General features: G+C 45.7%; 4 protein-coding genes across 5 annotated transcripts; 2 read left to right on the plus strand and 2 right to left on the minus strand.

Annotated features, from left to right (window-relative positions):
- The first annotated feature begins 3,952 nt into the window (after positions 1-3,952).
- LOC136499060 (heat shock protein 90-5, chloroplastic-like) lies at positions 3,953-8,686 on the plus strand. Its single transcript, XM_066494759.1, has 19 exons — positions 3,953-4,378; positions 4,595-4,668; positions 4,757-4,882; positions 4,973-5,066; positions 5,202-5,285; positions 5,412-5,555; positions 5,634-5,750; positions 5,864-5,908; positions 5,998-6,078; positions 6,211-6,315; positions 6,403-6,543; positions 6,642-6,734; positions 6,850-6,927; positions 7,002-7,256; positions 7,384-7,486; positions 7,579-7,750; positions 7,830-7,935; positions 8,039-8,128; positions 8,216-8,686. The coding sequence occupies exons 1-19, from the start codon at positions 4,124-4,126 to the stop codon at positions 8,417-8,419; spliced, it is 2,367 nt and encodes a 788-aa protein (XP_066350856.1). The 5' UTR covers positions 3,953-4,123; the 3' UTR covers positions 8,420-8,686.
- A 1,008-nt stretch (positions 8,687-9,694) lies between these two features.
- On the minus strand, positions 9,695-12,008 carry LOC136498872 (uncharacterized). 2 transcript variants are annotated; one of them, XM_066494587.1, is made up of 10 exons: positions 11,926-12,008; positions 11,748-11,859; positions 11,520-11,640; positions 11,319-11,409; positions 11,019-11,060; positions 10,556-10,627; positions 10,405-10,485; positions 10,282-10,329; positions 9,879-9,975; positions 9,695-9,752 (listed from the first exon to the last, which is right to left on the minus strand). In XM_066494587.1, the coding sequence occupies exons 3-10, from the start codon at positions 11,607-11,609 to the stop codon at positions 9,743-9,745; spliced, it is 531 nt and encodes a 176-aa protein (XP_066350684.1). In that variant the 5' UTR covers positions 11,610-11,640; positions 11,748-11,859; positions 11,926-12,008; the 3' UTR covers positions 9,695-9,742. The 2 variants fall into 2 exon arrangements, with proteins under 2 accessions (XP_066350684.1, XP_066350683.1); XM_066494586.1 differs by having other exon boundaries at positions 11,923-11,975.
- A 1,101-nt stretch (positions 12,009-13,109) lies between these two features.
- On the minus strand, positions 13,110-15,367 carry LOC136502079 (transcription factor bHLH79-like). The gene is made up of 7 exons (XM_066497568.1): positions 14,974-15,367; positions 14,655-14,885; positions 14,449-14,514; positions 14,274-14,342; positions 14,099-14,170; positions 13,773-13,979; positions 13,110-13,673 (listed from the first exon to the last, which is right to left on the minus strand). Exons 1-7 carry the CDS (start codon positions 15,358-15,360, stop codon positions 13,542-13,544), a joined length of 1,164 nt encoding a protein of 387 aa, XP_066353665.1. The 5' UTR covers positions 15,361-15,367; the 3' UTR covers positions 13,110-13,541.
- Positions 15,368-23,691: 8,324 nt separating this feature from the next.
- LOC136501412 (uncharacterized) lies at positions 23,692-24,849 on the plus strand. The gene has a single exon (XM_066496934.1). The coding sequence runs from the start codon at positions 23,721-23,723 to the stop codon at positions 24,549-24,551; it is 831 nt and encodes a 276-aa protein (XP_066353031.1). The 5' UTR covers positions 23,692-23,720; the 3' UTR covers positions 24,552-24,849.
- The last annotated feature ends 516 nt before the right edge of the window (positions 24,850-25,365 follow it).

Genomic DNA, 25,365 nt, shown 5'->3' on the forward strand with positions numbered 1-25,365 from the left:
GGTAGTACATGATGTACAAATAAAGAAACTCCAGAGAAAAATCAGTAATGGTGATGAAACGACGTATGCAGTTCGGCGATCAGTTGGCGTGAAAATATATTTATGTTTAATATAAACCACCCGAATAGTTAGTGTGTAGCTGAGTCTCTAGCCCTAGCTAGCCCATAGTCCATAACGTCGAGCGTGGAGCCCGTGCACGTGTAGGAGGAACAGGCGTGACCAAGGAGCCGCTGCCGACCACCCATAACGCAGAGGGCAGACGCTCATGCACGTATAGGGAGGAGCCAGAGACAGGGCCATCTCTGGAGGCGTCCGAGCATCAACGTGACTGTTCGAGGGTTCGCCTTAGACTTAGCTGTATGTCATCTTTAAGATGGTATACATGAAAGAAAAACGTTTGGAGAGCAAACATAGAGAAAATAGTTCGAAGAAACATTATGATGATATACGAAGATTGGAAAATATTTAGAAAAATATTAAAGCATCACTTAGCTTTAGATAGAACGTCTGATCGGCGGCGTATGACATTATCTGGTTGGCGTTGATGAAGTTGCCCGGCGCTCGAGCTTTCCGAACTGTCATCATGGCGGTAGTCGCGGTTGTCACGGCGCCATTCTTCGCGGCGATCATCATTGCGACGTGGCAGGTGGTCGGAGTAAGTAGTCCGGGCGATGTCGTCCTGATCAATGGAGTCCAGCAGGTCGGTGTTGTCGATCTGCCTCCCTTTGTAGCGAGGAAGCGAACGACGGGTTGTCGGTGTGGCTGAAGATGATGCTGATATGGCCGGAGCCAGATCCAACGTGGTCAGAGCCGTAGCTGATGCTGGTGAAGCAGTGGTCGACGCAGATTAGATCTGCGCCTCCTCTGTGGTCATAGCGATGAAGTTGTCGGAGCCGGTGGTCTAGGTGATCTGGCTGATGATGAACGTGAGGCCGTTCGGCGTAGCCATGGAACCAGGGATGATGACCATCTTGTTCGTCTGGGGAGCAGTACGCACACCCCCTACCTGGCGCGCCACTGTCGACGAAATATGGTCGGCAGTCTACCTAGGGGTATGCCCAAGGTAGTAGATTATCGGCAGATAGGTGCGCAAGCTACGAACGAGATGGTGACGCAAGACAGACACGAGGTTTTATCCAGGTTCGGCCGCCGTGAAGGCGTAATACCTATATCCTGCGTCTGATTGTATTGCTATATGTATATCAGATCTGATAGATCTTGATGGATCCCCCATGCTAGGGGACCCCTACCTCTCCTTATATACTCTGGAGGAGGTAGGGTTACAAGTAAAGTAGCTTATTTGGTACTATATAATATCTTGCGGTGCACGCCGAGCAGCGCCGTGCACACCTTGATCTTGTGGGCTGGGCCACCTCTGATGGTACAGCCCATGTCTTGTATTGTAGATACCGGGGGCCATACCCCCACAGTCTGCCCCTCCGCCTACACCCCACTGCCCGCGCCACGACGACAGCGTCCTATAGGAGCTGTAGAACCAGGGCTCCTGTGCCTTCTATATTCAAAGAACAGCGTCAACAAATCCAATAATTTCTGGACAGTGAATGGAAATGTCACGAACTGAATTTTCTGCAATGGACAGTTAAGATTCAGTAACAATACAAGATGGATCAGCGTAAACAAATCCAATAATTTCTATATTCAAAGAAAATACTGAAATTCTGAGACAAGAGTAAATTAAACAGAGCCTGAAATTGCGCTTCAGATTAGTCCTGACCAAACAAAGTATACTTTTTTTCTTAAACATATGTCAGCACACTACCCACATGACCAAAATGAGAACCCTAAAATCCATGAAGAGTGAACTATAATTCAGCAACTATATATTAAAACTACATAAAGTCTCTGAAAATCCCAGCTACAGCACATAGTAGGCAAGTTACAGTTCCATTGTCATCAGAGCTACTGAACAACTGACTTGCAGCAACAAGCTTACTAATCCCTCACAACCTACAGAACAGGGACATGAGTGAGCATATGAGCAATGGTATATACTACAGTATTAAAGCTTGTGTGTTTACTCTCGGGTAGCAACTCGACTGAATACTAATTTCAGCAGTACTAATTTCTTGATCTCAGGTAGCAGTACCAAATCAGAAACTATTTCTTGTGAGTCAGAAAATGTGATTACCATTAGCAGTACAGTATTAATGAGGTACTGATCCAAATTAATTTCTTGTGAAGCCTGCTCGAGAAAAAAATAATTTCCTGTGATCTCTGCTACACGAGATAACAGGTAGAGGTATTAATTTCAAGCGATCACAGCTAGCAGTATGAATTTCTCTACCTGAAAAATAAGTACGTGATTAGTACTTTATATTTTTCTCTCTGAATCGAAAACTAAAACTAGATCACAGGTAGCAGCATTAATTTCTCAAACTCGTGAGGCAGAAAAAACTAGAATGCGATTCAATTAAAAGTAGCAGCCATGCCTAAGAACCACGACCCAGTTCATCCATTCGATTTGATTCTAAGAAGTGAAGACTAAAGACGAGCAGATCTAAGAAGAAACACACAAAGATAATCAGGATGAGGCGCCCAACCTGCGCCTAGGAGACCACGCACGACACGGTTGGTCGGGGATGTAGCAGGTGCAGACGGAGATGGCGGCGACGACGGCGCAACGAGACCAGAAACGATCCAGGAAGTGCGCCCGGATCAAAGTCGGAGCAGGATCCAGAGTTGCGGCGGCGGCGACAGGACGAGGGCATGGGGCGACGACGGCTGGCTCAAGGGATGGAGACGGCGGCGCTCAAACCCTAGCCGCCATGCTTTCCTGGGCGACGCGACATGGGACGGGAGTAGCGAGCGAGGAGGGAGCGACGACCGACCGGGAAGAAACAACACGACCTCGGAGGCGTTTATTCTGAGCCGCGCGGATTGACGGGGCTGGGGTGGAAAAGGCACGGGCTTATTTTGACCCATGAGGTTTCCAAATGGTGCCGTGGATCACGACGGGGAGCAGCGACACGGGCCTCTCGCCACCCGCGGATGAGTCCGGGATCACCGCGGGGATGCCCCTATCAAAGGAGCCCTCAGTGTCAGTGTTTTTCCCTTGTTGCTTAGATATAAAAGAAGACTGCGTGATGGGAATGTTAATCACAAGATGTTCACGAACAGTAAAGAGAAATATAGCACGATCTTTATGGGCGTGTTTGGTTCCGCGTATCAGCGCGTTACGATCGAGACAAGCTGAGAATCCCGCCAAACGGACTGCGACCAACGCGCGATGGCCGGTTGAAAACAAACGCGGGCGGGCGTTTCCCGAAACGCGGCCTCGGAGGCGCTTCGCTTAAACGCGGTCGCGCGTTCGTGAGCGGCGGAACCAAACACGGCCTATGTCAGCTTCTGATTCTCTTTTACACTTGTATACGTTACGTTGCTTGAAGCTAGCTTGTAAACACACACACACACACAGAACACAACGCTGTGATGTGTCCGGATAGAGACTGCTCAGTCTGTTACCAGCAACAGCAAGAAAGATACACCCTCCGTCCAAAAATATCAAGCTTTGTGAAGAATCAAACCTTCAAGTAGAAAATAGTATGAACATTTGTATATCTAAATAAGTTTATTATAAAAAATATTTGATGATTAATCCAATAATATTTATTACACACCATAGATATTAGTATTTTTATATGTTTAGTTAAATTTGAAAATATTTTAGTTTCTTGAGAAGTGAGGTGCATAGGATCGGAGTAGCTTCCAACAGGAATTTCACATGAATCGTGTAGAAATTTCATAGGAATCACTTCAATTTGACAGAAAAAGCACGTTCCTGCGTTCCAAACGGGCCTGAGGTGGCTACAATCATCACGTATGATTTCATGACATTTCGATAAATGGGCCTATGAAATCAGAAAAAAGAGGCCCGGCTCACAGTCACAATGACTCAGTGACAGTGTTCGGTCCCGGCTGCTTCTAGAAGCTTCGGCCGCGCCTCATCTCATCTCCTACCTCCTGTTGAACCCTCCGGCCTCCCGCAGCTTAGTACAAAAACCCTAACCCACATCCCTTATCCTCTTCTGCTCCCTCTCCCCCTCCCTCTCTACGAACGTTGGCGCGCAAGCTCGTGGCGTGCGCGGTCACCGTCTCCCATCCCATGGCGCCGGCGCTGAGCGGGACTCTGGGCGCGTCGTCGGTGGCGGCGCTGCGGCCCTGCGCGGGCAGGAGGGCGCCGTCCGCCGCGACCTCGGTTGCGCCGCGGGGGAGCGGGGCGGTCAGGTGCGACAGAGGGCTCAGGTGGGAGGCCCACAGAAGCAGGGGGAGGTCGCTCAGGGTGAGGTGCGATGCGGCCGTCGCCGAGAAGCCCGCCGGGGAGGAGGCGGCTGGGGAGAAGTTCGAGTACCAGGCGGAGGTGAGACGTGGGCACGGTCCATATATATCTGTAATTTCAGATGGAATTTTTAATTGACGTTCGTCCGTACACCTTGAGAATATTTTGAGGGGTTGAATTAATGTGATAAAGGTTACCCACAGTTCAGCAGAAATGTTGCCAAAGTATGACCGAGTTTGATTGTGTGCGACCACTGGTTACTGAAATATGTATGTTTGTTTCTGTTCTACCTTGTAGGTGAGCCGGTTAATGGATTTGATCGTCCATAGTCTATACAGTCACAAGGAGGTATTTCTCCGCGAGCTTGTTAGGTCAGTACCTTTTGCTGGAACCTGGAAACCTATGGCAATTCATTCGATGCCATTATTCATGGATTCTACTTATCTGCTGCTCTACCAGCAACGCAAGTGATGCATTGGATAAGCTGAGGTTTCTCGGCGTGACTGATTCCTCTTTGCTCGCTGATGGCGGTGAGCTGGAAATAAGGATTAAGCCTGACCCTGATGCTGGAACGATTACTATCACGTAAGTTCCTGTTAATGACAGAACTACTTGTTGGTGTTCTGTGAACAGACTCTAATGGCATGACTTTCTGGTGGCTATTGGTTTCAATAGTGACACTGGTGTTGGTATGACTAAAGATGAGCTCAAGGACTGCCTTGGTACCATTGCTCAGAGTGGTACCTCAAAATTTCTGAAGGCCCTCAAGGTGCAGCATCATACCTTCCTTGACAATTGTGCATACATCTATGAGTATGGGATATGGTTATGGCCTAAATGCTGTAGTGTCTATGTGATTGTTTCATTGTCTTTTTCCTTAATGTCAAAATGTATTGCTCTTCAGGAAAACAAAGACCTTGGGGCGGACAATGGTCTAATTGGTCAGTTTGGTGTTGGATTTTACTCAGCTTTTCTTGTTGCAGAGAAGGTTTGAGATATTTCTTGGATGCTATTTTTTTTTTCTTAAATAATTTTACATGGAATGAGCTTTTTCTCGTTTTGCACTGGCTTAGATCATTATTTAAGTTGACATTTTGTCAAACCCACATTGCAGATTGTGGTGTCCACCAAGAGTCCAAAATCAGATAAACAGTATGTGTGGGAAGCTGTGGCTGACAGTAGCTCTTATGTCATCAAGGAAGAGACTGATCCTGAGAAAATGCTTACACGTGGAACTCAGATTACTCTGTTTCTAAGGGTATGTTGCTATGTTCTTCTCATATGCCAGGAAATGCTTTTTCTTAATAGCAACCTTACGTTAATATGTCTTGTATAGCCTGATGATAAGTATGAGTTTGCGGACCCTTCAAGGATTCAAGGCTTAGTAAAAAACTACTCTCAGTTTGTGTCTTTCCCCATATACACATGGCAGGAGAAATCAAGAACTGTTGAGGTAGGGTCTTGACAAAGCTTCTTACTTCTCTTGACCATACCAGTTCTTTTGATCTATGAATGTGTATTGTCTTTTCATTTATTTCACTGATGTAATCCCCCCTTGATTGACAGGTTGAAGAGGATGAAGAGCCGAAAGAAGGTGAAGAGGCAACAGAGGTTAGTTTTTCTGAATGGACTCCTAGTTTTCCTTATGTTTGTAGAATCTTGCTTCTTTTGCAACTGATTAGGCATACTTTGACATATAGGGTGAGAAAAAGAAGAAGAAGAAGACTGTTACTGAGAAATATTGGGACTGGGAACTAGCCAATGAAACAAAACCCATATGGGTAAGTCTGGAGTTACTATTGCCTGTTCATACTTAGAACAGCACCCTTCTGGTACTTGTGATCACTTTGGTCTCCAAGGTAGTAAGGGCTAATGAAGAAAACAGACAGTTGATTTCTATTCCCTCCATGCAGATGAGAAATCCAAAGGAAATTGAGAACACTGAATACAATGAGTTCTATAAGAAGACATTCAATGAGTTTTTGGACCCTCTTGCCCACACTCACTTCACAACAGAGGTGTGTGAATTCATTAAACAACTCTGTGAAACACTTAAATTCATGTACATTGTATATAGTCAATAAATTGATCTTTTCTATAAACAGGGTGAGGTGGAATTCAGGAGTGTTCTTTATGTTCCAGGCATGGCACCACTTAGTAATGAGGAGATAATGAATCCCAAGACCAAAAATATCCGGCTATATGTTAAAAGAGTCTTCATCTCCGATGACTTCGATGGTGAACTGGTACACTATCTTGCAACGCTAATAATATATTGTTATTATTTTCTACTATCCATCGATTGAGATGGAACGGATTATTCATTTTAGCGTGCATCTTGCAGTTTCCAAGATACTTGAGCTTTGTGAAAGGTGTGGTGGATTCAAATGACCTTCCCCTCAATGTTTCTCGAGAGATTCTTCAAGAAAGTCGAATTGTAAGTAACAGGTGAAACACCTGCCAGTTTTTCCTCTACCCCTTTGAAATTTTACATTCGGAAGGTTCTTACTGTCGATATATTTAGAGAAAATCTTATTTTTTTTGTTGTTCAGGTAAGAATTATGCGCAAGCGACTTGTCAGGAAGACATTTGATATGATTGAAGAGATTGCCGAAAAGGAAGATAAGGAGGTACAACCGGACCTTTAGTTTGCTCCTAGTTAATTTGTTTACTTGATATTGATGTTCTTTAATTTGTTCTGTAGGATTATAAGAAGTTTTGGGAGAGCTTTGGCAAGTTTATTAAGCTTGGTTGCATTGAGGACACAGGGAATCACAAGCGCCTCGCCCCATTGTTGCGCTTCCACTCTTCTAAAAATGAGGGAGATACGATAAGTCTTGATCAATATGTAGAGAGCATGCCTGAAAGTCAAAAGGCAATCTACTACATCGCTACAGATAGTCTCCAGAGTGCAAAGACTGCTCCTTTCTTGGAGAAGCTGGTCCAAAAAGATATTGAAGTATGTACTTGACATAGACACAATTGACCTTTTTTTTTAACGTAAAGACACTATTGACTATGAGAGAGACATGTTCTTTCTTCTTTTCATACTTTGGCTCAGGGTACTGCTTGCTTTTTTTTATTAGGTTCTCTACCTTATTGAGCCAATAGATGAGGTTGCCATTCAGAACTTGCAGACCTACAAAGAGAAGAAATTTGTGGATATCAGCAAAGAGGATCTGGAATTGGGTGAGAAAATGCTTATGCTTGCTCAGAGTGGTTATCACTGTTTGATTACTTCCATCGCATTGAATTGAAGATATCTTTATTTATTGTTGCAGGTGATGAAGAGGAAGAGACTAAAGAAACCAAGCAGGAGTTTACTCTCCTATGCGATTGGGTTAAACAACAGCTTGGTGACAAGGTTGCGAAGGTCCAAATATCAAAGCGTTTAAGTTCATCTCCATGTGTTCTTGTATCAGGCAAGTTCGGTTGGTCCGCCAATATGGAAAGGTAAGTTTGTTGTTAAGCCATTGCTTTGTTTAGTCATTATCTGTTTCCTCATACATATGTATTTCTCAAAATCTGACAGGCTCATGAAGGCGCAAACACTTGGTGACACATCAAGCTTGGAATTCATGAGGGGAAGAAGGATTTTCGAAATCAATCCCGACCACCCAATTATCAAGGATTTGAGTGTAAGACCATTACCCCTTGGGAATCAATTGTCCAGCTTAAGAACAATTAACGTGCTTGAGCTATATGAAGTAACTAATCTGAATGATAAATTATTGTTGGCAGGCTGCTTGCAAAAATGAGCCTGATTGCACAGAAGCCAAGAGGGCTGTTGAGCTCCTATATGAGTCTGCTTTAATCTCAAGTGGATATACTGTGAGTACAATGGAATACATTTACAGATTTTGATGGTCTTGGTGAAAATCATTTATTAAAATGTTGGAATGTTTGTCATAATTCCAGCCAGAGAGTCCAGCTGAGTTGGGTGGCAAGATCTATGAGATGATGGCGATTGCCCTGGGTGGGAGATGGGGAAGGTCCGACACGGAGAAGGCCGAGGTATCAATGGGTGAGGCCAGCGCAGAGGCAGACTCATCTGAAGGCACCGTAACAGAGGTGATTGAGCCCTCGGAAGTTAGACCCGAGAGCGACCCATGGAGGGATTAGTGAGTTCTCCCACGGACATCTTTTGTTAGAACTTCATATTTAGCAGTGCCGGGGGTAAAATTAAGGCCATGGGCTAGAGCATTATTTGGTTACAGATACTTCTAGACGGGTTCCTGCCGTGGCAATTTTTGTAGGTGTAGACTTGCTGGCCACTAACATTTTATTGAGGTAGTAGTGGCCTTGGAAAACAATAAAGCATGGAGGATGATTACATAGCAAAATTGTGATGTCCCTCACAATATAATAATAAAAAAAGAAGTTTGTGCACAGCTGTTTCCCTCCCCTTTATATAGTTGTTACTGACAGACTGCTTCTTGGAGATCAGATCAACAGTTTGTGTTGTGGGCAGCTCGGCTTTATTTTAGGAATTAGTTAATGTACCCATGATGAAATATATAATATATATATACAAAACGCACGATGACCATAAGGAAACCATTGCCTGGTACTCGTATGTTGTTGCTGTTGCCGAAGCTGTTTTCACATTCCTGCATCGTTTCCTTTCGTTCTTACTGTAAGCTTACTGCAAGCAGCTTATGTCCCATTGATCCAAGATGAAAATGACCCGTTTTACGAGGTTCAAGTTATTAAAGCCAATATGATTCCATATGTTGCAACGCCTCAGCAAGTTTCAATGGACAACATAATGTTACGAACAGAGAGCATGCGAAATCATCAACATTCACACTAAATCACAACAAACTGATCTGAAAACTGATCTGAAAAAGAATAATAAGAAGTAAAAAGAATAGAGTAGAAGCTGAGCGTTTTAATCTGAACATATGTCTTTTTAGTGCTGCTCGCTAACTAGCTATATATATTAACTATAACCACACAAACAAATACGCTCCATGCAGCAGCAATCCGTGTCTATTTTCAGGTGTTTCTCTAATTCACTTCACACTCTGACAGTGACGATTACCACTGACACTGTTTAATGTGCCTGCCTGTAATCGTAAACAACCGTGAGTGGTCCCTTGCCCTATCATCATTAGTTGAATGTTAATATAGCGCCGGTGCTACTTTGAGGCAAGTACTGTTGTAAACTGCGTTTCCATTCAATGGCCGGGAATTTTCTTTCTACAGGGTTGTGTTGAAAGTTGAATTGAGCCTCAAGGCAAATTTTCTTCTGAAGAATACAAATAATTAGGTTCTCCTGAACTCTCTCATTTTCTACGTAGCTAGAATCTCAAAAGGAAAGAAAGAAATAAGTTATTGTTTCTTCACGCAGATTCCGCACCGCCCCCCCCCCCCCCCCCCCCCCCTCAATCTTCACGCAGAATTTGCAATGTACAGAGATGCTCTTATTCTGACTCCCTTAGCCTATCTAATTCTGCATAGAACATCACACAGAATAGAAAAAGAAGTATAAACATGGCTGCATAACTGTGTATTTGTATGTGCCAAAATGCATCGTTACTGATGAACACATCACAATTCAGTACTCAAATGGACTCACATCCCAAAATTTCCAGCAGTCCGTGGCCTCTTTGGATCATTTCCTGGATGCACAGTATCTAGTTGAGACTCCTGAAAGCATCTTGAGCCCTTTGTGCCTGCCCAAAACAACAAACTCATAAGGACAAAAATAACACAATGGCAGCATTTGCAGTTTTCCTGGATGAAAATTAATACCAGCCTCTGCATCCATAGATGCACCAAGTCTATTATCTATCACAAACCATTCAGCACATAGCCTAATATCACAAAGTTAAGGAAATTAACAAGCCTAAAGAATTTTAAACAGACGTCTGCAGTGGCGTCCCACAGTAACAAATCTAACCTTCCAACAATTAACTTAACTGATCAAAAGAAGGTGGAAGCTTGCCCCAATTTAATCAACGAAATCTGGTACAACTTGCCTGAGTTAGTTACTGAAGAGCCCACAACAGCACGCCTCTGCGACGTATCTCCAAGGAAGCAACAAGCTTAGCATTCTGAAATAACAGCTTAGATAAAATTGCAGAAAACATTATTCACGTTACTTGGTTTGGATGAAGGTTTGACTTTTTTACTGGATATGACCTCACATCCACGAGCTAGCTTATGCTGAAAGTACGGAAAGTCTGCAGAGAAGAAACAATCTCAGCAATTAAAAAATGAAGCTAGTTTTTAACAGTGGTGAACCGAAATTACCTTCTTTTGACAAAAATTCAGGGAATTGCCCTTGCTCAAGCCCCAGAAGTCTACCAGCTTCAAAACATGTATCTGAAGACCACAAGAGTTTACCAGTCATTATTATATAGAAGCAAGTCAAAAGTGACTTCGCACAATAACTAGAAGTTGAAACTAAATTGGGGCCGTTGCTGTTTCGTTAGCTTGCATGTGGATCCAATTCAAATCATAACATACATGGTGTTTTATGCTATCAAGCCAATAATAACATCTATCAGGACGAAAATGTACAGGCATAGGAGCAAATAAATAAGACAGAAAACAACAAAACTCACTCAAAAGGGGAAAAGTAGCTTTCAGGCAGACTAATTGGTAAAACTAGGTTTCACTCGATCTCGTTAGCACACCGGTTAACATGTAAATTGGTAAGCAAAATAATTACAGGAATGAAACAGAGGAAAAACTAGCTGTACCCTGTACGTACCAAATAGAGCTATCAGCGGCTCTCCTCCTACCCTTGCTGATTCTGCAGTTGAAAAGCTCAGTCATGAAGCAGAGCAATTGTATGGTATGAATCGAGAGCTAAATATATATATTTTTTATCATGTGTATATGATGTTAGAAAAAGATGTCATTATCCAGACATGTCCGTTGACACTAGAATGCCTGAACAGCTATGATCTGCCCCCGGACTCAAAGAAGAAGGTAGCCTAAACAAATTGCAGGCCCATTATTACTAGTGTAAAAAACAACAAGCAGAAACAGCAAGAGGGTATCCACTCACGTGCATGTTGTTGTACCTCTTCTTCATCTGAAGATAGAACTGGGCGAGATCTGTTGACTGCTGCTTCCGGTTTACATGCTTCACGCGACGCCTTTTTTTTCAACGAATGGTAGGTAAGATTAGATAACTTGACCAGTAAATCAATCCATTGTGCTAGAACTAGAAACAGAAACAGACAGTAGTGCGCACATATATACGTACTTGGACCCAATGGTACAGGCTGTTCCTGCTGCGCGGGTACTGCATCCTATCCCTGAGCTCGGGCGCCCTGTAGGCCATCTCCTCGACCATCTTCCTGACGAGTTGCCAATCCAGGAAGGCACTGCACGCAGTAGTAGTTCATCACAGAAAGTTAGCATGCTAGCTGCATATTTCAATCAATCAATCACAGTCGCAGCACATCAAGAGGGTAATTAAGAGAGACCTGACCTGGCATGATCTTTGCGCCGGAAGAGGACATCGCGTGGCAAAGCACGGATACTTATCAAGCACAGGTTTCTTGTAGATGCTCATGAGCCAGTCGCAGAGGTAGCCTATCACCCTGTAGGCAAGGAGGTCAAACAGGAACACATTGAGGAGCCTGCCCTCGTAGCTCGAGTCGTACCACCTAGGTAGTAGGAAGCGTCTCGCGATTGGCCTTCCCTGACCATCTTCGCCAGATACTTGACGTTGAGGATCACATACGTCTTCTGTCTCGCACTGCGATTTGATGTTAATAGATCAGTTGTGTGATCAGCCAAATCATACCCAGGGGAGGTCGAGGGATGGACGAATCAACAAGGGTTTCGTTGGAGCGTACGTTAGGTAGACGTCGACATGGCTGTGCATTCGGATGCAGGCAAGTAGCCGCCGGCGACGGAGGCGCCTCGTGCAAGGATATTCCAGCGAGTGCAACAGAGGGTGCTCTTGGCATGATGTTATTACTGCTTCAACTCCTGTTAGGTCACGCCAAACCCTTGTCAAGGAGAAGAACCCAGATAACCCGAAAAAAATATGGGAAATTCGTTCTCTAGCTAGCATAAAAAATAAAAAAAGATCGCGTGTTTTGGAAAGAAAATACCACCGTGTCGTAAACAGGGGATGGCAATTGTGCCCTTCACTGGGCCTTGTTTAGATGCAAAAAATTTTGCAAAATGGTTATTGTAGCGTTTTCGTTGTTATTTGGTAAATAATGTCCAATCATAGTTTAATTAGGCTTAAAAGATTCGTCTCGTGGATTTATCTAAACTGTGTAATTAGTTTTATTTTTTATTTATATTTAATGCTTCATGCATGCGTCCAAAGATTCGATGTGACGGAGAATGTGAAAAATTTTGCAAAAATTTTTGCAAACTAAACTGGACCCAAGATTTTACATGGGCGGCGTGCTCTGCTCGTTCGTCCAGACGCCGCCGCCCCTGCTCTGGACCACTCCGGCGCCACCAACTCCTACCAGCCCGACGGCGAACACCGGCTTCCCCGTGTCCTTCTCGCAGTGCTCCATGTACCTCCGCTCGGTGGGTTGGCGCGAGGAGGTCGACGGCGACGACGAAGGGCCCCGCGAGCCCACCCGTGAGCGCTCCCCGTGGATGCGGATGCGGCCGCCGCGCGGGCGATGGGGCCGCCGAGCCTGGAGGCGTTGGCGCACGTGAGCACGAGCATGGCGTCGGCCAGGCTGCTGTTTTGGGCGTTCAGGTCAGGCGCAGGACCCCAAGTGTTTTCCAGAGGACCAGCAGTTTGAATCAGTAAGAGCATTTGTGTCATAGTTAACGATTAACACTTTTACCACAAAAAACTAACAGCTGAGGGCTTAATTTGAACACAATGTTTTTAGTGCTGCTCGCTAACTAGCTATTTATGTATTATTAACTAAAAACACAAACAATACGCTGCCAGTAAGATCCTGTAATGCAGCAATTCTGTGTCTATTTTCAGGTGTTTCTCTTCAAGAACACAAATTTCACTTCACACTCCACCCGGACAGGGTTTCCAACATCATCATAAATTCATAGCTGCAGCAGAGTTACTTCCGGTGTCTGAACTTTCAGCTCTGATTACAACCATGAAGCAATGCTAACATTTCATGGAGGAATCAAGCTTGTCCTGCCTCTGCACTATGCATTAACTCCATAGCACAAATGCTAGTTATGTGCCTTGCCCTTCTCTACTCCACGGCACATGTCAGGTGACCAGAAGCAACTCTGATCCTCCATGGAGCTGGACTGCTGGAGCTTGTGCCGAACTTCACATATGAAACCCATCCTGAACAGACCTCATGCTCAGATGCTCTGGACCGACTATGGCCCCATACACCGCCGTTTGCGCTGCATTGTGGTGGAACGATCCGTCCAAAGTGAGAGGCATCTGCTCTAGAGGCTAAAGTTTGGTTAGGATTCTTGAAAACCAATCTGATTGCAAATGCATAATTGCTCTAAATTTGTACTCTGAAACACGCTGGGATTCTGCTATGCAAACCTGAGAGACATGATCTCCTATGGAATCTTTGCCGTTTTGTTGCTCCTCCATGGCTGTTCTGAAGCCATCTGGATTGGTCAAACCATGAACGCCTCCCGGGAGCATGCCTGACCGTGACAATGGTGGTAGTTTGGGCATCATTTCGTGGGAGATTGAGAATCCCAGGTGAGTAGATGAGCTTGAAGGAGCACTGGGGGCGCGAAAAAGCTGCATTCCACCAAATTAAGGATACAGAATCATTTTGTAATTTTGGTGCGCGTTTCTTGCAAAACTGAAAAAAAAAAGAGAACAAGGAAGAACTGCAGGTGAGTTTGTAGATTGCTTACATCTTTCGACAGAAGTTGTTTTATGTTGAGGCCGAGCTGTGGATTGACCGCCGCGAGCTTCATGGATAAGAACTGGGAGATGCAAGGGGAATCATGCATTTGTTCAGTACATTGCCTTTGTCAGATGAGAAAGGGAGACTTTCAGTATATGAGATTCAAGATGAACCATGCATACCTCCACTTGCCTTTGCAGGGACTGGACATAGTTGATGATCTCGTCCAGCATCACCGCCTTCCCAGTGACCTAAATCGATCCAAACCCAACCCGGCCCAAAGAAGGTGTCATTATTCTTAAGAAGTTCTGATTTCAGAAAAGTAAGTATAGTTGTTCTTGCGGTCAGGAGGCTCACTTTAGTGCAACCAGGAACAAGGTCTTGCAGAAGCTTCATCCTCTCACTGATCTTCTCCCTTCTCAGCTGTCAAAAAAGAACCAAATTTGGTGTTCATCATTCAGGAGTATTTTCAAGTGCTAAAGCTAATTCATCCAGGTGACCAGTTGCTTGCATTCTACAAGACAGTAGTAGTAACAAATTAAATCTGTGTGTACTGTGCCTACCCTCTCTGCGAGGCTATGCCTGTTGGTTGCCTGCCCCTTCCGGGCCCTGACATGGATGTACGACTCCGACTCGTCGTCGGCCGCCGAAGCTCCCTTCCCTTTCTTCTTGCGGGTCACCGGCGGCGTCTCCTCCTTGCCTTTGGCGTCGTCCTCGCCACGCTCCTTCGAAGAATCCACGGACGCCATCCCTTGATCTTGATCCGTCCCAATCATCCCAAGAACGTCCTGCGACTGCGATCCGACAACAACGCTGAGACACCGGCCGGTGCAAACCAATTAGCACTGTAGTAGTAGTGACTAGTGAGCAGTAAGCAACTACCTCGTTCGATCGCTTCCTCTTCTTGGAGTTGGAATCCGCCTCCGGTGCCCTGGACGAGCAGGCCTCGGCGCTCGGCGCGTCGCCGCCGCCGCCGAACCCCGGCTCGCCGTTGCCACTGCCGGTGGTGGGTTGCAGTGGGTGCTCCTCGGAGGTGATGTACGAGGGGATTGCAGTGGGTGCTCCGTTTGCAGCAGCGAAGCAGGAGAAGCGCATGGCCAGCTGGACTAGGCCGGGGTCCATGAAGTGCTCGAGACCGGCCCGTGCCGGGAGCTGGAGCCCGAGCGTCGGCGGCGGCAAGAGCCCCCCGCCTCTCCCGTCGGAGACGACGGCGCTGCCGCCGGCTAGCCCCGCAGCCTGAGACACCGACGCCCATGCAAATGAATCCATGGATAGAGAGAAAGAGACAGACAGAGAGAGAGAGAGAGAGAGAGGGAGAGATCAAATGGGTGTTCTTGAATGAGTAATTTATGGAGCTCTTCAGTATTGACCTCTCAGGGAGCTCTTTACTCTGTGCTTTAACCTTTGCTTTTGCTTGCTTAGCTCGGTTTGGCAATTGGCACTGCATTATCTTGCCAAAAGCATTTTCTTTCGCTTCTCGAGTGTTTCAGACGTCTGATTTTTTGTTGTTATTAATCAGGTAGCATGCAATTCTGTTTTATAGAAAAAAAATATAAATTATCTCTTATGAGCTGTCTTTTTAATTATACTAGTTGATGGTGTAAAATTGTTACCTGAAAATTTAGACCCTGAAATATAAACAGCCCTCGTTTTCTTATTTTTTTTCCTAAGTAGTTTTCTTAAGTTTTCGATGTGGTACCAAGGCGATTAGAATCACCATGTTCGTTTGAAAAAACAGAACTAGCATTGTCTTGGCGTGACAACCTGCTTTCCTGAAATCAACCAGCCTTTGGTTTCAGTCAGGGCTTATCAGTCAGTCAATAGTATTTTTCTCTCACAACAAACCAGCACTAGTCGAACTTATCAGCCTAGAAATCAACCAGCGAACAGGCCGAACAAAGGCGTAGCAGCCCGTTTGCTTGATCGTATACAATCGTGGATTATAAACTAGAACAGTATTTTTCTCTCACACTAAACCGCCCAACAGTAAATAATCCACGATCGTTTACGACGAAACCAACACGCTGCTATTAGCTACGGGTGTGTTTAGTTGGGGAGGTGAAAATTTTTGGGTGTCACATCGGATGTGTCGGAAGGATGTTGGGAGGGGTTTTTGGATAATAATAAAAAACAAATTATAGAACCCATCAGGAAACCGCGCGACGAATCTAATAATACTAATTAATCGGTCATTAGCGCATGCTGGTTACTGTAGCACTTAAGGCTTTTCATAGACAAAGTAGGCTTAAAAGATTCGTCTCGCGATTTTATCAAGAACTGTGCAATTTTTTTTTATCTATATTTAGTACTCCATGAATGTGTCCAAACATGCTCTTTTACTGTAGAAAGAAAAATAACTGCTCCGTGACTACTACTTGTTGCTTCTTCCATCTAATCTGACTGACATCTGACACTACCAAATCTCACGGCCTCCTGACTGACTCTCTGACAGTGCCGACTACCACCACTGACGTTGTTTAATCTTCCTGTACTTAAAAACTGTGAGTGTCCCTTGCCCTATCATCATTAGTTGACTGCTAATATAGTGCCAGTACTACTTGGAGGCAAGTATTGCTGTAAACTGCATTTCCATTCAATGGCAGGGATTTTCTTTCTAGGGTTGTGTTGTGTTGAAATAGGCTCAGATCAAGGGAAATTTTCTTCTAAGACTATCTCCAACGACGCAACCTAAACACAAAATAGGTAGCTCACAGTGTTTTGGGGTACCGAAAATACGTTCCAACGGATGACCCAAACTGACGACGCATTTTGCGTCGAAGCCGATCCGAAATGCAAATAAATGTCTCGCCAGAGAGATGACGCAAATCTCATCCGTCGTCCGTTGGCCAAACAAAGAAAAGAAAAAAGAACGCACCATTCCCCATCCTCTTCGTCGCTCGCTCCGTCCCGACGCGGCGGCGGAATCGGCGGCGGCGCCTCCCGCGGTCCGTCCGCTCTCCGCCCCCTTGTCCTCTCGCGCTTGCTTCGCTTTCTTCTTCGTCTCCCACCCGCTCTACTGCTGCGTCTCTCCCGTGCTGCCGCCTTCTGTGCGTGCCTCGCCGTTGCCGTTGGTCGGCCGGCCGCCGTGGCGGACCTATGGCGTCGCACGCCGGCTGTCGGGGCGCTGCTAACTGCTCGGCGCGTCTGGCCGCCGCTGTACCTTCTCTGCTCCCTCTCCCCTCCTCTTCTGCTTAAGCCCGCGGCGTTTCTTGCCTCCGTCCACTCCCTGTGTCGGCCTTTCCTCAACGCCTCGCCGGATCTTGCGCCGGAGCTCGCAGCTCGGTGGCCGGCCGCGGGGAAGACGAAGACGGAGGAGCAAGCAGCACCGGACGGACGGAGGAAACTACGAGTCTTGTTTTGGGTTCGTTGTTGGAGAACGAGGGATTTGGGTCCGTGACTTTTTTTTTCCTGTAGGTGACTCAAATCCGGAATAGGTCTCATGTTTGCGCTCTCATCGTTGGAGACAGTCTAAAGAACATAAATAAGTAGGTTCTCCTGAATTTCCTCATTTTCTACATAGTAGCTACAATCTCAAAAGAAAGAAAAAGGAAGTTACTGTTCCTTGATGCAGAATTTCCAATGCAATACAGAGCCTACTGACTGAGATGCCCTTATTCTGACTCCCTTAGCCTCTCTAGTCTCCAGCTATTTAAACTAAACTATCATTAGCCTCGGGGTTTGCGACCGCCCCGAATCTAATCTTTTCATTACTCCTACTGTCTAAAGCAAACCATACGTAGACGCTTTGATCCCCCGGTAACTTCCTGCTGTTACTGTTTACATCCTCCTTTCGGATGCATGTGTAGTAGTACTAAAATAAAATAAAATTCACAGTGACAGTGGGAGAGCCAAGCAAGAAGGCAAGGAGTGACTTGCAAGCTACTGCTGCTAGCACAACACAGAGTTGATGGATGATGGGCTTCTCTTCTTTTGAACGGGAGCACCGCCTTTCGGTTGCTCGCCCTTTTGCCTTTGCGCACTGTGGGCTTGCATTGCATTGCAAAGTAACCTAGCATGTTTCCGACACCAAAGAACTGAATGCATGCCGGCCGGCCTTGCATTGCAAAGTAACCTAGCCAAGGAATGAAGCTTTGCGAGAACATGAGGTAACCAAGGCTGAGCATGTTGCTTGAAGCTACCCGAACAGTCAGCAGCATGCATGGGCATGGCCAATCTGTGTTAGCTACTTCATGAGTGGTGAACATGTCATTGGGAAGCTTGCCAACACAAGGGCCGATTAAGAATGTTTCAGTCTTTGGAGAGAAAACAGGGGGCTTGCATTGCATATATATATCTTGAGTGAACTGTGGACAAAAGGGAGTTGTTTTGTGCTTTTGTGCAAACTGCAAAGCCAACTGCAACTGGGCAGCAGTAACTGATGTTCATCAGACCAGAGCTGATGTAAGATGGGAAGGAACAGAACGGTGTCAGCTTTCGTCGTCAGTCTCTTCAGTCTTCAGACTTCAGAGAGAGACGTGGTGGTGGCAGAAAGGAGATGCAAACATGAAACCGGGTTTGCATGCTACGCATACTCCGGGAAGAAGAAGATTGTTGTTTATTTCCGAGACGGAATGGTTACCGAGACACAAAGAACAGAGGGCGGCGTAATGGGGTCATTACCGAGACTAATTGATTGTCGTCAAGGATTTTTTTTCTTTTTTTTTGTGACTGAACGTCGAATGATTTGTCAAGCAGGTTAGTATTCAAGTCGTAAAATGATTAGCAGGAACAGGGATCCAAGAGAATCGGATCTCGCCTGACCTTACGTCTGTTTAGAGCAAGGCTAATAACAGCCCACTCATATAATAGTTAGCTCTTTGTTATTAATATATGGCTCACTTGTCTCTCTCATGGAATTTCTTGGTTCATGTGTGTAAGTCGGCTATAAGCTTATAGCTCGCTTATCTTCTCTCTCTTCTATCTTAATATTTAGCCAGCTTACAGTCTGCTATGGCGTTCGGCTGGTGCACTGCTCGCTTGTTTTAGCTTATTCTCCCTCACAGAATACTATTGAATCATCCGAAACCATCTGAATTCACTGTGCTGGGCACCATCCGAACACGGTTTACTTGCTCTTAGTATACTTGCTCTTAGAACAGCGGTTCGCAGAGACGCGTGGAAGCAGAATGGATCGGAGGACACGAACCAACGAAGATCAATGCAACACGCTGTTGGTAAATAGTAGGCCCTCCATATTAAAAAATAAAGTCGTTTTTGGACAGCGACACAGTTTCAAAGTATAACTTTGACTACTTATTTTTATAAATATATTTATCAAAAAGTGATACATGTAAATTTTTGTAAAAGTATTTTTCAAGACAAATCTATACATATGGTTTTCACATTTTCAAACTCAACAACTTAAAAGTTATTTATGATTTATATTCCCATTGATCCAAGCCTTGTCTAAAACGACTTTATTTTTTAAGTACGGAGGGAGTATTCTCTTCCAAATTATATATGGTTCTGTTTTTTGTGTATCTAAACATACTATGTACTTATTATAAATAAAAGCTGAAACATTTTTTTATTTCTGGAATGGATGTAGTAACTGTTGGGGTGCTGTCACTGCATGCCTTTGCTTTCCCAGAAATCAGCAGCTCTGCTCTGCTCCCCGATTGCTTCTTGACTTGTGCAGTGACTGACAACGGTGATGGGAACAGTTACATTTCCTAAGGTTCAGTTTTCAGTTTTCACTCTAGTTTTCAGTTTTCACTCTCACATGGGAACAGTTAGAACTTGAACTCCAGCTTTTTTCCCAGAAAAAAAAATATAGAAAGACTTGCAAATGCATCAAAGGTGCCAGTTCCTCCTTACATAGAAGCTCCCTATGGCTGGAACTAGAAGGCATGGAACTCAACCAGTCCAGGTCATGTCTTTGCAATGCGTGAGCGTGATCGCCATATTAATCTTGCAGCAAGAATCAGAGCAATATTTATACTGTGTACTCTTAGTAGAGAGTAAGAATCAGAGCAGCTCCTGCAAAACTGAACTCTGTTTGTGTTCATTGCATTTGCACGGATGAACACATCAATATATGGGACCTGGGCAGCTCGATGAAGAACTCAACTGGGCCCTTTGCGAAGCACGGGATCGGAAGCCCACTGGCATTCGTATCGCTGCTGGTGTCACTCCCGCTGAGTGCGAGTGGGCTCTGCAACTGAGCCCAATAAGTTCTGCACTACTTCAGCACTACTTTTCAGCAAACGAACGATATTTTTCTTTCACAGAATTTCAGCATAAACATCAACATAAGCCAAATTTTAGCAAAACGAACAGGTGCTCACACTGCTGCCATCACCGCGACGGTGTCCACTGATATGTGGGGTCATTATTGAGAGTTTTATTCGAGTTGAACTAAAAAAAAGAGAGTTTTATTCGAGTTCCATCTGTATATTTATACGTTGTCACAAAAGTATTTTTATGGCATGACAATGTTTTTAAAAGAAAAGGTAAAAGTATATTTTATAAAGATGAAACTCTTTTGGCTCAATTTTCCTACTTAAGATAAATCATGAAATTAAAAATTCTATAAAACAATACTAGGATTAACGGCGTGGCTAGCCCGGATAGATGCACGTGTAGCTCGTTCTTGTTCGCCTCCGCCCTGCCCCCATGCACGTACTCTGCCTGTGCGCCCGCCGGTCCTTCCCCTAACCCCCTCCTCTCTCTCCGCGCGGGCGGCACTCGAGAGCTAGGATGAGCGGCTGAGAACGAGCACGCCCCGACCGCCGCCCCCGGTCGAACAGCATAAAAACCTTACAACATGAAAAAATATTTGAATGCAACATACGTCTAAATACAGATAAAATATTTGGAACATGCACTTGCAACATGGTGCGAAACACATGGAAATCTAAATAAAACACTTGCAACATAAAACCACTTGCTGCAACATAAGATAGAAACAGCTGAAATATTTGGAACATACTATTACAACATTTGTGTGAAACATATGCAATATACGCAACCAAAACGATTGCAACATACGTCTGGAAACAGATAAAACATTTTGAACAAACGCTTGCAACATGCCTCTGAGAGACTTGCAACGTATGCAACATCCCCCGATATACTTTTGCAACATCAAGATAAAATAATTGCAACATATATCTGAAACACTTAAAACATACATATGCAACATAAGGTGAGGGAAGGCCGGAGCCGATCGGTTCTGGCCGGCGGGGGTGGGAGCCCTTGGCTCGGCCGGGGAAGACCTAAGGCGCCACGGCACGTGCGCCCATGTGGCCATGGCGGGGTCAGCGGAGCGCGCGACGATGATGGGGGACAGACATACAGCGAGGGAGTGAGCGGCGCAGGTGACTGGGACGAGGCACGACGCGCCCAGCGATGGGGTACGGGGCGAGCGGAAGGGAAGGGCACGGCACAGCACCCGACTAGCTCGCGTTGTGGAGAAGGGGGCGTGGGCCGGGCGGATGTGCATCCACACGCTCACGCAGAGACAGGCGAATCAGCAGATAAGCGCAGTGGGTATTTTTTCTTGAGAAGAGAGAGCAAATGAGTAGATGAGGATGAGCCACCCGGACAGGATGGATGCCCGTGCCCAACCATTGTCGTTTTGAAAATAGCACTATGAAACTCTACGCTGGACTCCGCGACCATGCCACGGTGACTTCAAAACGTCACGGGATCCTGAGTGCCTCCTCGTACAAGAAACCTAACTATTCCTCATGACACACTAGCGATTGGTGAAGCGTCCCTCTCCCCATCCAGCTCATCCAACGAGACACATCAACTAAAAATGTTGCCTTTTGGCCAATCACACGCACATTTAGAGATTGAAATAAGCTTCATATATTAGGGGCTAAGCTCGGTAAGAGCTCAAGTCCAACAAACTTCAGAGGAGGGGAGCATGTGGATTGACACACACACCTCCTCATCCATCAATGTCAACAGCTGATTCATTCTTTTCCTAATGCCCACGTGTAGTGTGGTACGTGACAAGCCATCACCAACGGGATTAGTACAACGAGTAGGAAAAAAAAAAATCAAAAGCCTGCACGTTCTGGTTTTTTTAGTGACAGCAAATGTTGGTACGCATCAAGGAGCAGGTACTGCCTACCAAGGTCAGCTTATGTCTAGAAGTAAGTGCCACTTTAGTAAAACCCTACTTTCTAATATTTAAGCTTCGCTCTTGATTTTCTGATAGAGTAATTCTGATGATAGTATAGTTGAGAGCAGGTGAGAAACAATTGTTTTTTGTCGTGACTAAGTACGGAGCGCTAGAGAGTGGATTGTTTTAAGGGCATCCCAATGGGTCCCTTCAAATCGCCATCGAGAAGAGAAGGAAGAAAGTTAAAAAAATAGAAGAAAACTCTGTGTCACTGACCGTAAATTTTTCAAATTTCCGTGCGAGCCTACCATTTTATGCAGGTGCTAGCGAGTTCGCTTTTGATGTTCTCTCTTGTCCACATGGAATTAAATACATTATATGCTGGCGATTTCGATAGTTGTTGGGGACGCCCTAAGCTCCCAGCTTGTGATGCAAATGGAGAAGTAATTCTTATTGATCCCTCAGCAGAATCCGATTGCATTTTAATCGTTTAGTAGAGCTCCACGAAATCCGATTGAAAAAGTTAGGGGCAGATCTCTAATAAACAAACCCCTAACTCTAGATTAGTTGGTTTGTGAGGCATGGACAACTCAACACAGGACATTGAGTGTGTTCTGTCGAGCCCCACTCTTTTAGAAGCTTAATATTATATATCTAACTTTGATAAGGTTTTAAAAAGATATATTAACATCTACAACTTCGAACAAATACGAGTTTTAGAAAATATATTTTAAAGAATAATTTAGTGAAACTAACTTAAGATAGAGGTGACCATAAGAAAGACAATATATGAATGTGGAACATAGAGATGACCACAAGGCGTGAACACAATATTTTCTCAGTTCCCTCATATATTCTATTACATAGAGGTGACCATAAGGCGCACAATATAAACAATCTAACTTTCTATTTGCTCCTGTAGTATAACAAAACACCAATACTTTGCATATATTTATAATGGCATGGATTATGCTGCATAAGGCGTACCACAGAGAAAACGATCAAACCATATGTAGATGGGGAATTCGCTTGTTCTAGGTGTAAAGTCTAATTACTGTACTAGTATAAAATATTTTCATATATAATGTTTGAAAAAAAAATGTACTGAATTTTGTGGCGTAAATTCTTTGAACTAGTCATGACATACATCACCTACACTACACGACTGGGCTTGGGCCTAGAGGGTAGAGAGGCCCAGTTGGTCAACGCCGGAGCCGAATGGCCCGCGCCGCGCTGCCGTGCCGTGACGCTGCTGCGAGCAGCGGCATCCCAGGTTCCCGCAGCCCAAGCAACCGGCCACCTTTGCTCCGCTTTCACACTACACAGCCCCTCGGCCCCCACCTGTCACCCCACTGCCACAGGGGCTCCACAACATGTGACCCCACACGTCATGGACGAAGAACGCGGTCGCCCGAGAAGCGTAGAATTGTAGGGCTCTTGTTTGTGTAGCAAAAAAGGGCCTCCCGAAAACGAAAACGCTTCCCCAGGGGGCACGGGCCAGTCGGGCACGATTTTTTTCCCCCATCCCCCCCTCTCGCTTCGTAATCGCGCATCCATGGCTTCCTCGTCGATCCACATCCACCATCCCCGGCTCGCCGGCGACGAGATCCACCGGACCCTGGAGTCCTCCTACTCCCCCAGCGCGTCCTACTGCTCCGACGACGCCTTCGTGCCCGTCTTCCGCCCGGATCCGTCCGCGTCGGCGGCGGTGGCCGCGGCGGCCGACCGCGTCCGCAGCCTCTTCAGCTCCGTCGACGTCGCCCTCTTCCGCGACGCGCTCTTCGCGCCCGGGTGCGACGGCGACGGCCTCGGGTTCACGGACGCGGATGCGGAAGCGGCCGAGTACGACGGCGATCTCACCTCCACCTGCTGGGACTGCCTCGAGATCGAGGACGCCGACGACCCGCTCGAGGAGTTCGAGTGGGAGGAGGTCGCGTCCCCCTCGGGCGCCGCCGCCGGGGAAGCCCCGGACCCCGAGTGGGAGGTGCTCGCCGACGTGCTCCCGCCGCCCGCTGACGCTGAGGAGGGGTTTGTGTACACCTCTAACCACAGGGAGGAGGCGGCGGCGTACGAGGTGCTCGTGGCAGGCGGGGAGGGGATGTTACTCAAGAACAAGCCCCCGGCCGCCAGATCCGCCGTCGAGGCGCTCCCGTCCGCCGTCGTCGCGGCCGGCCAGGAAGGCGAGGGGGATGAGTGCGCGGTCTGCAAGGACGGGGTAGCCGCCGGCCAGCGAGTCAAGAGGCTGCCGTGCTCGCACCGCTACCACGACGACTGCATCGTGCCGTGGCTCCAGGTGCGCAACTCGTGCCCGCTGTGCCGCTACGAGCTGCCCACCGACGACCAGGAGTACGAGTCCTGGAAAGCCGGTCGGACCGTCGCCGCGTGAATCATCCAACTTCTGGTATGGTTTTATAGAGTTGTATGTATGGGTTGGTTTTGAATCGGTTGCTTTGGTTACGAGGTTGTTACTCAGCTGTATCAAAGGCAAAGTATAGAGGTAGTTGCAGAGATGGTTTTGCGCAACTTGATCGGTTTCCTTTTCTCCTTAAAGAGGGACTTATGTTTGTCCAAAGGACAGAGGTTGACATATACTAGTTGGTACTACATACTGCTGTACTTATTATAAAAAATCAGAGAGGTTAGCTGGATATCTTGATGCAATGGAATGATTTACTTGTTCGATATTTAGTGAGGATAGCTGTATATCTTGAATTCTTGATGCAATGGGATGATTTGCTTGTTGGATGTTCTGGGGGTTACATTTTGACTGATCGTTGGCGGTGACTCCAATATTATCTGTAGCTTATCAGGATGTTCTGGGGGTTACATCATGTTTATAGTGACACAGATGGTAGCCATTGATTCTCTGTTGAAGCTGCTGATTTGTAGTGTTCAGTCTTGTGGGCAATTGGTAACTTTTCTTAATTCATAGCAGCACAAATATTTCAGAAAAAAGCTCCAGTGGCCATCCATTGCTTTAGACTTTTAGTATGATCCTAAATGATTTGTATCCTCTGATTTTAGAAAAGAATGATTCAATCAATATGCTATCGAGAGAGAAAAAAAAATGCAGTGAGCAATTTTCCATAAATCATAATGAAATAAACCTTCCATCTGTGATATTGCTAGTTTAATTGACTTTTAGAGATGTAGTAAGTCCACCTAGTTTTGCAGAATAATGCAACTACATGTTATCTTAA

The sequence above is a fragment of the Miscanthus floridulus genome, chromosome 13 (assembly GCF_019320115.1).
Source record: "Miscanthus floridulus cultivar M001 chromosome 13, ASM1932011v1, whole genome shotgun sequence".
NCBI lineage: Eukaryota > Viridiplantae > Streptophyta > Magnoliopsida > Poales > Poaceae > Miscanthus > Miscanthus floridulus.

Coding starts and splice junctions, on each gene's coding strand:
- LOC136502079 (XM_066497568.1), bottom strand. CDS start 15,360: ATGGATTCATTTGCATGGGCGTCGGTGTCTCAGGCTGCGGGGCTAGCC. Junction 14,171..14,273: donor CCCTGCAAAGGCAAGTGGAG/GTATGCATGGTT, acceptor TGCATCTCCCAG/TTCTTATCCATGAAGCTCGC. Junction 13,674..13,772: donor TAGGAGATCATGTCTCTCAG/GTTTGCATAGCA, acceptor ACCAAACTTTAG/CCTCTAGAGCAGATGCCTCT.
- LOC136498872 (XM_066494587.1), bottom strand. CDS start 11,609: ATGGTCGAGGAGATGGCCTACAGGGCGCCCGAGCTCAGGGATAGGATG. Junction 11,061..11,318: donor AGAGGTACAACAACATGCAC/GTGAGTGGATAC, acceptor TTTCAACTGCAG/AATCAGCAAGGGTAGGAGGA. Junction 10,330..10,404: donor CAAACCTTCATCCAAACCAA/GTAACGTGAATA, acceptor GCTTCCTTGGAG/ATACGTCGCAGAGGCGTGCT.
- LOC136501412 (XM_066496934.1), top strand. CDS start 23,721: ATGGCTTCCTCGTCGATCCACATCCACCATCCCCGGCTCGCCGGCGAC.
- LOC136499060 (XM_066494759.1), top strand. CDS start 4,124: ATGGCGCCGGCGCTGAGCGGGACTCTGGGCGCGTCGTCGGTGGCGGCG. Junction 4,379..4,594: donor AGTTCGAGTACCAGGCGGAG/GTGAGACGTGGG, acceptor TCTACCTTGTAG/GTGAGCCGGTTAATGGATTT. Junction 6,928..7,001: donor CCGAAAAGGAAGATAAGGAG/GTACAACCGGAC, acceptor TTTGTTCTGTAG/GATTATAAGAAGTTTTGGGA.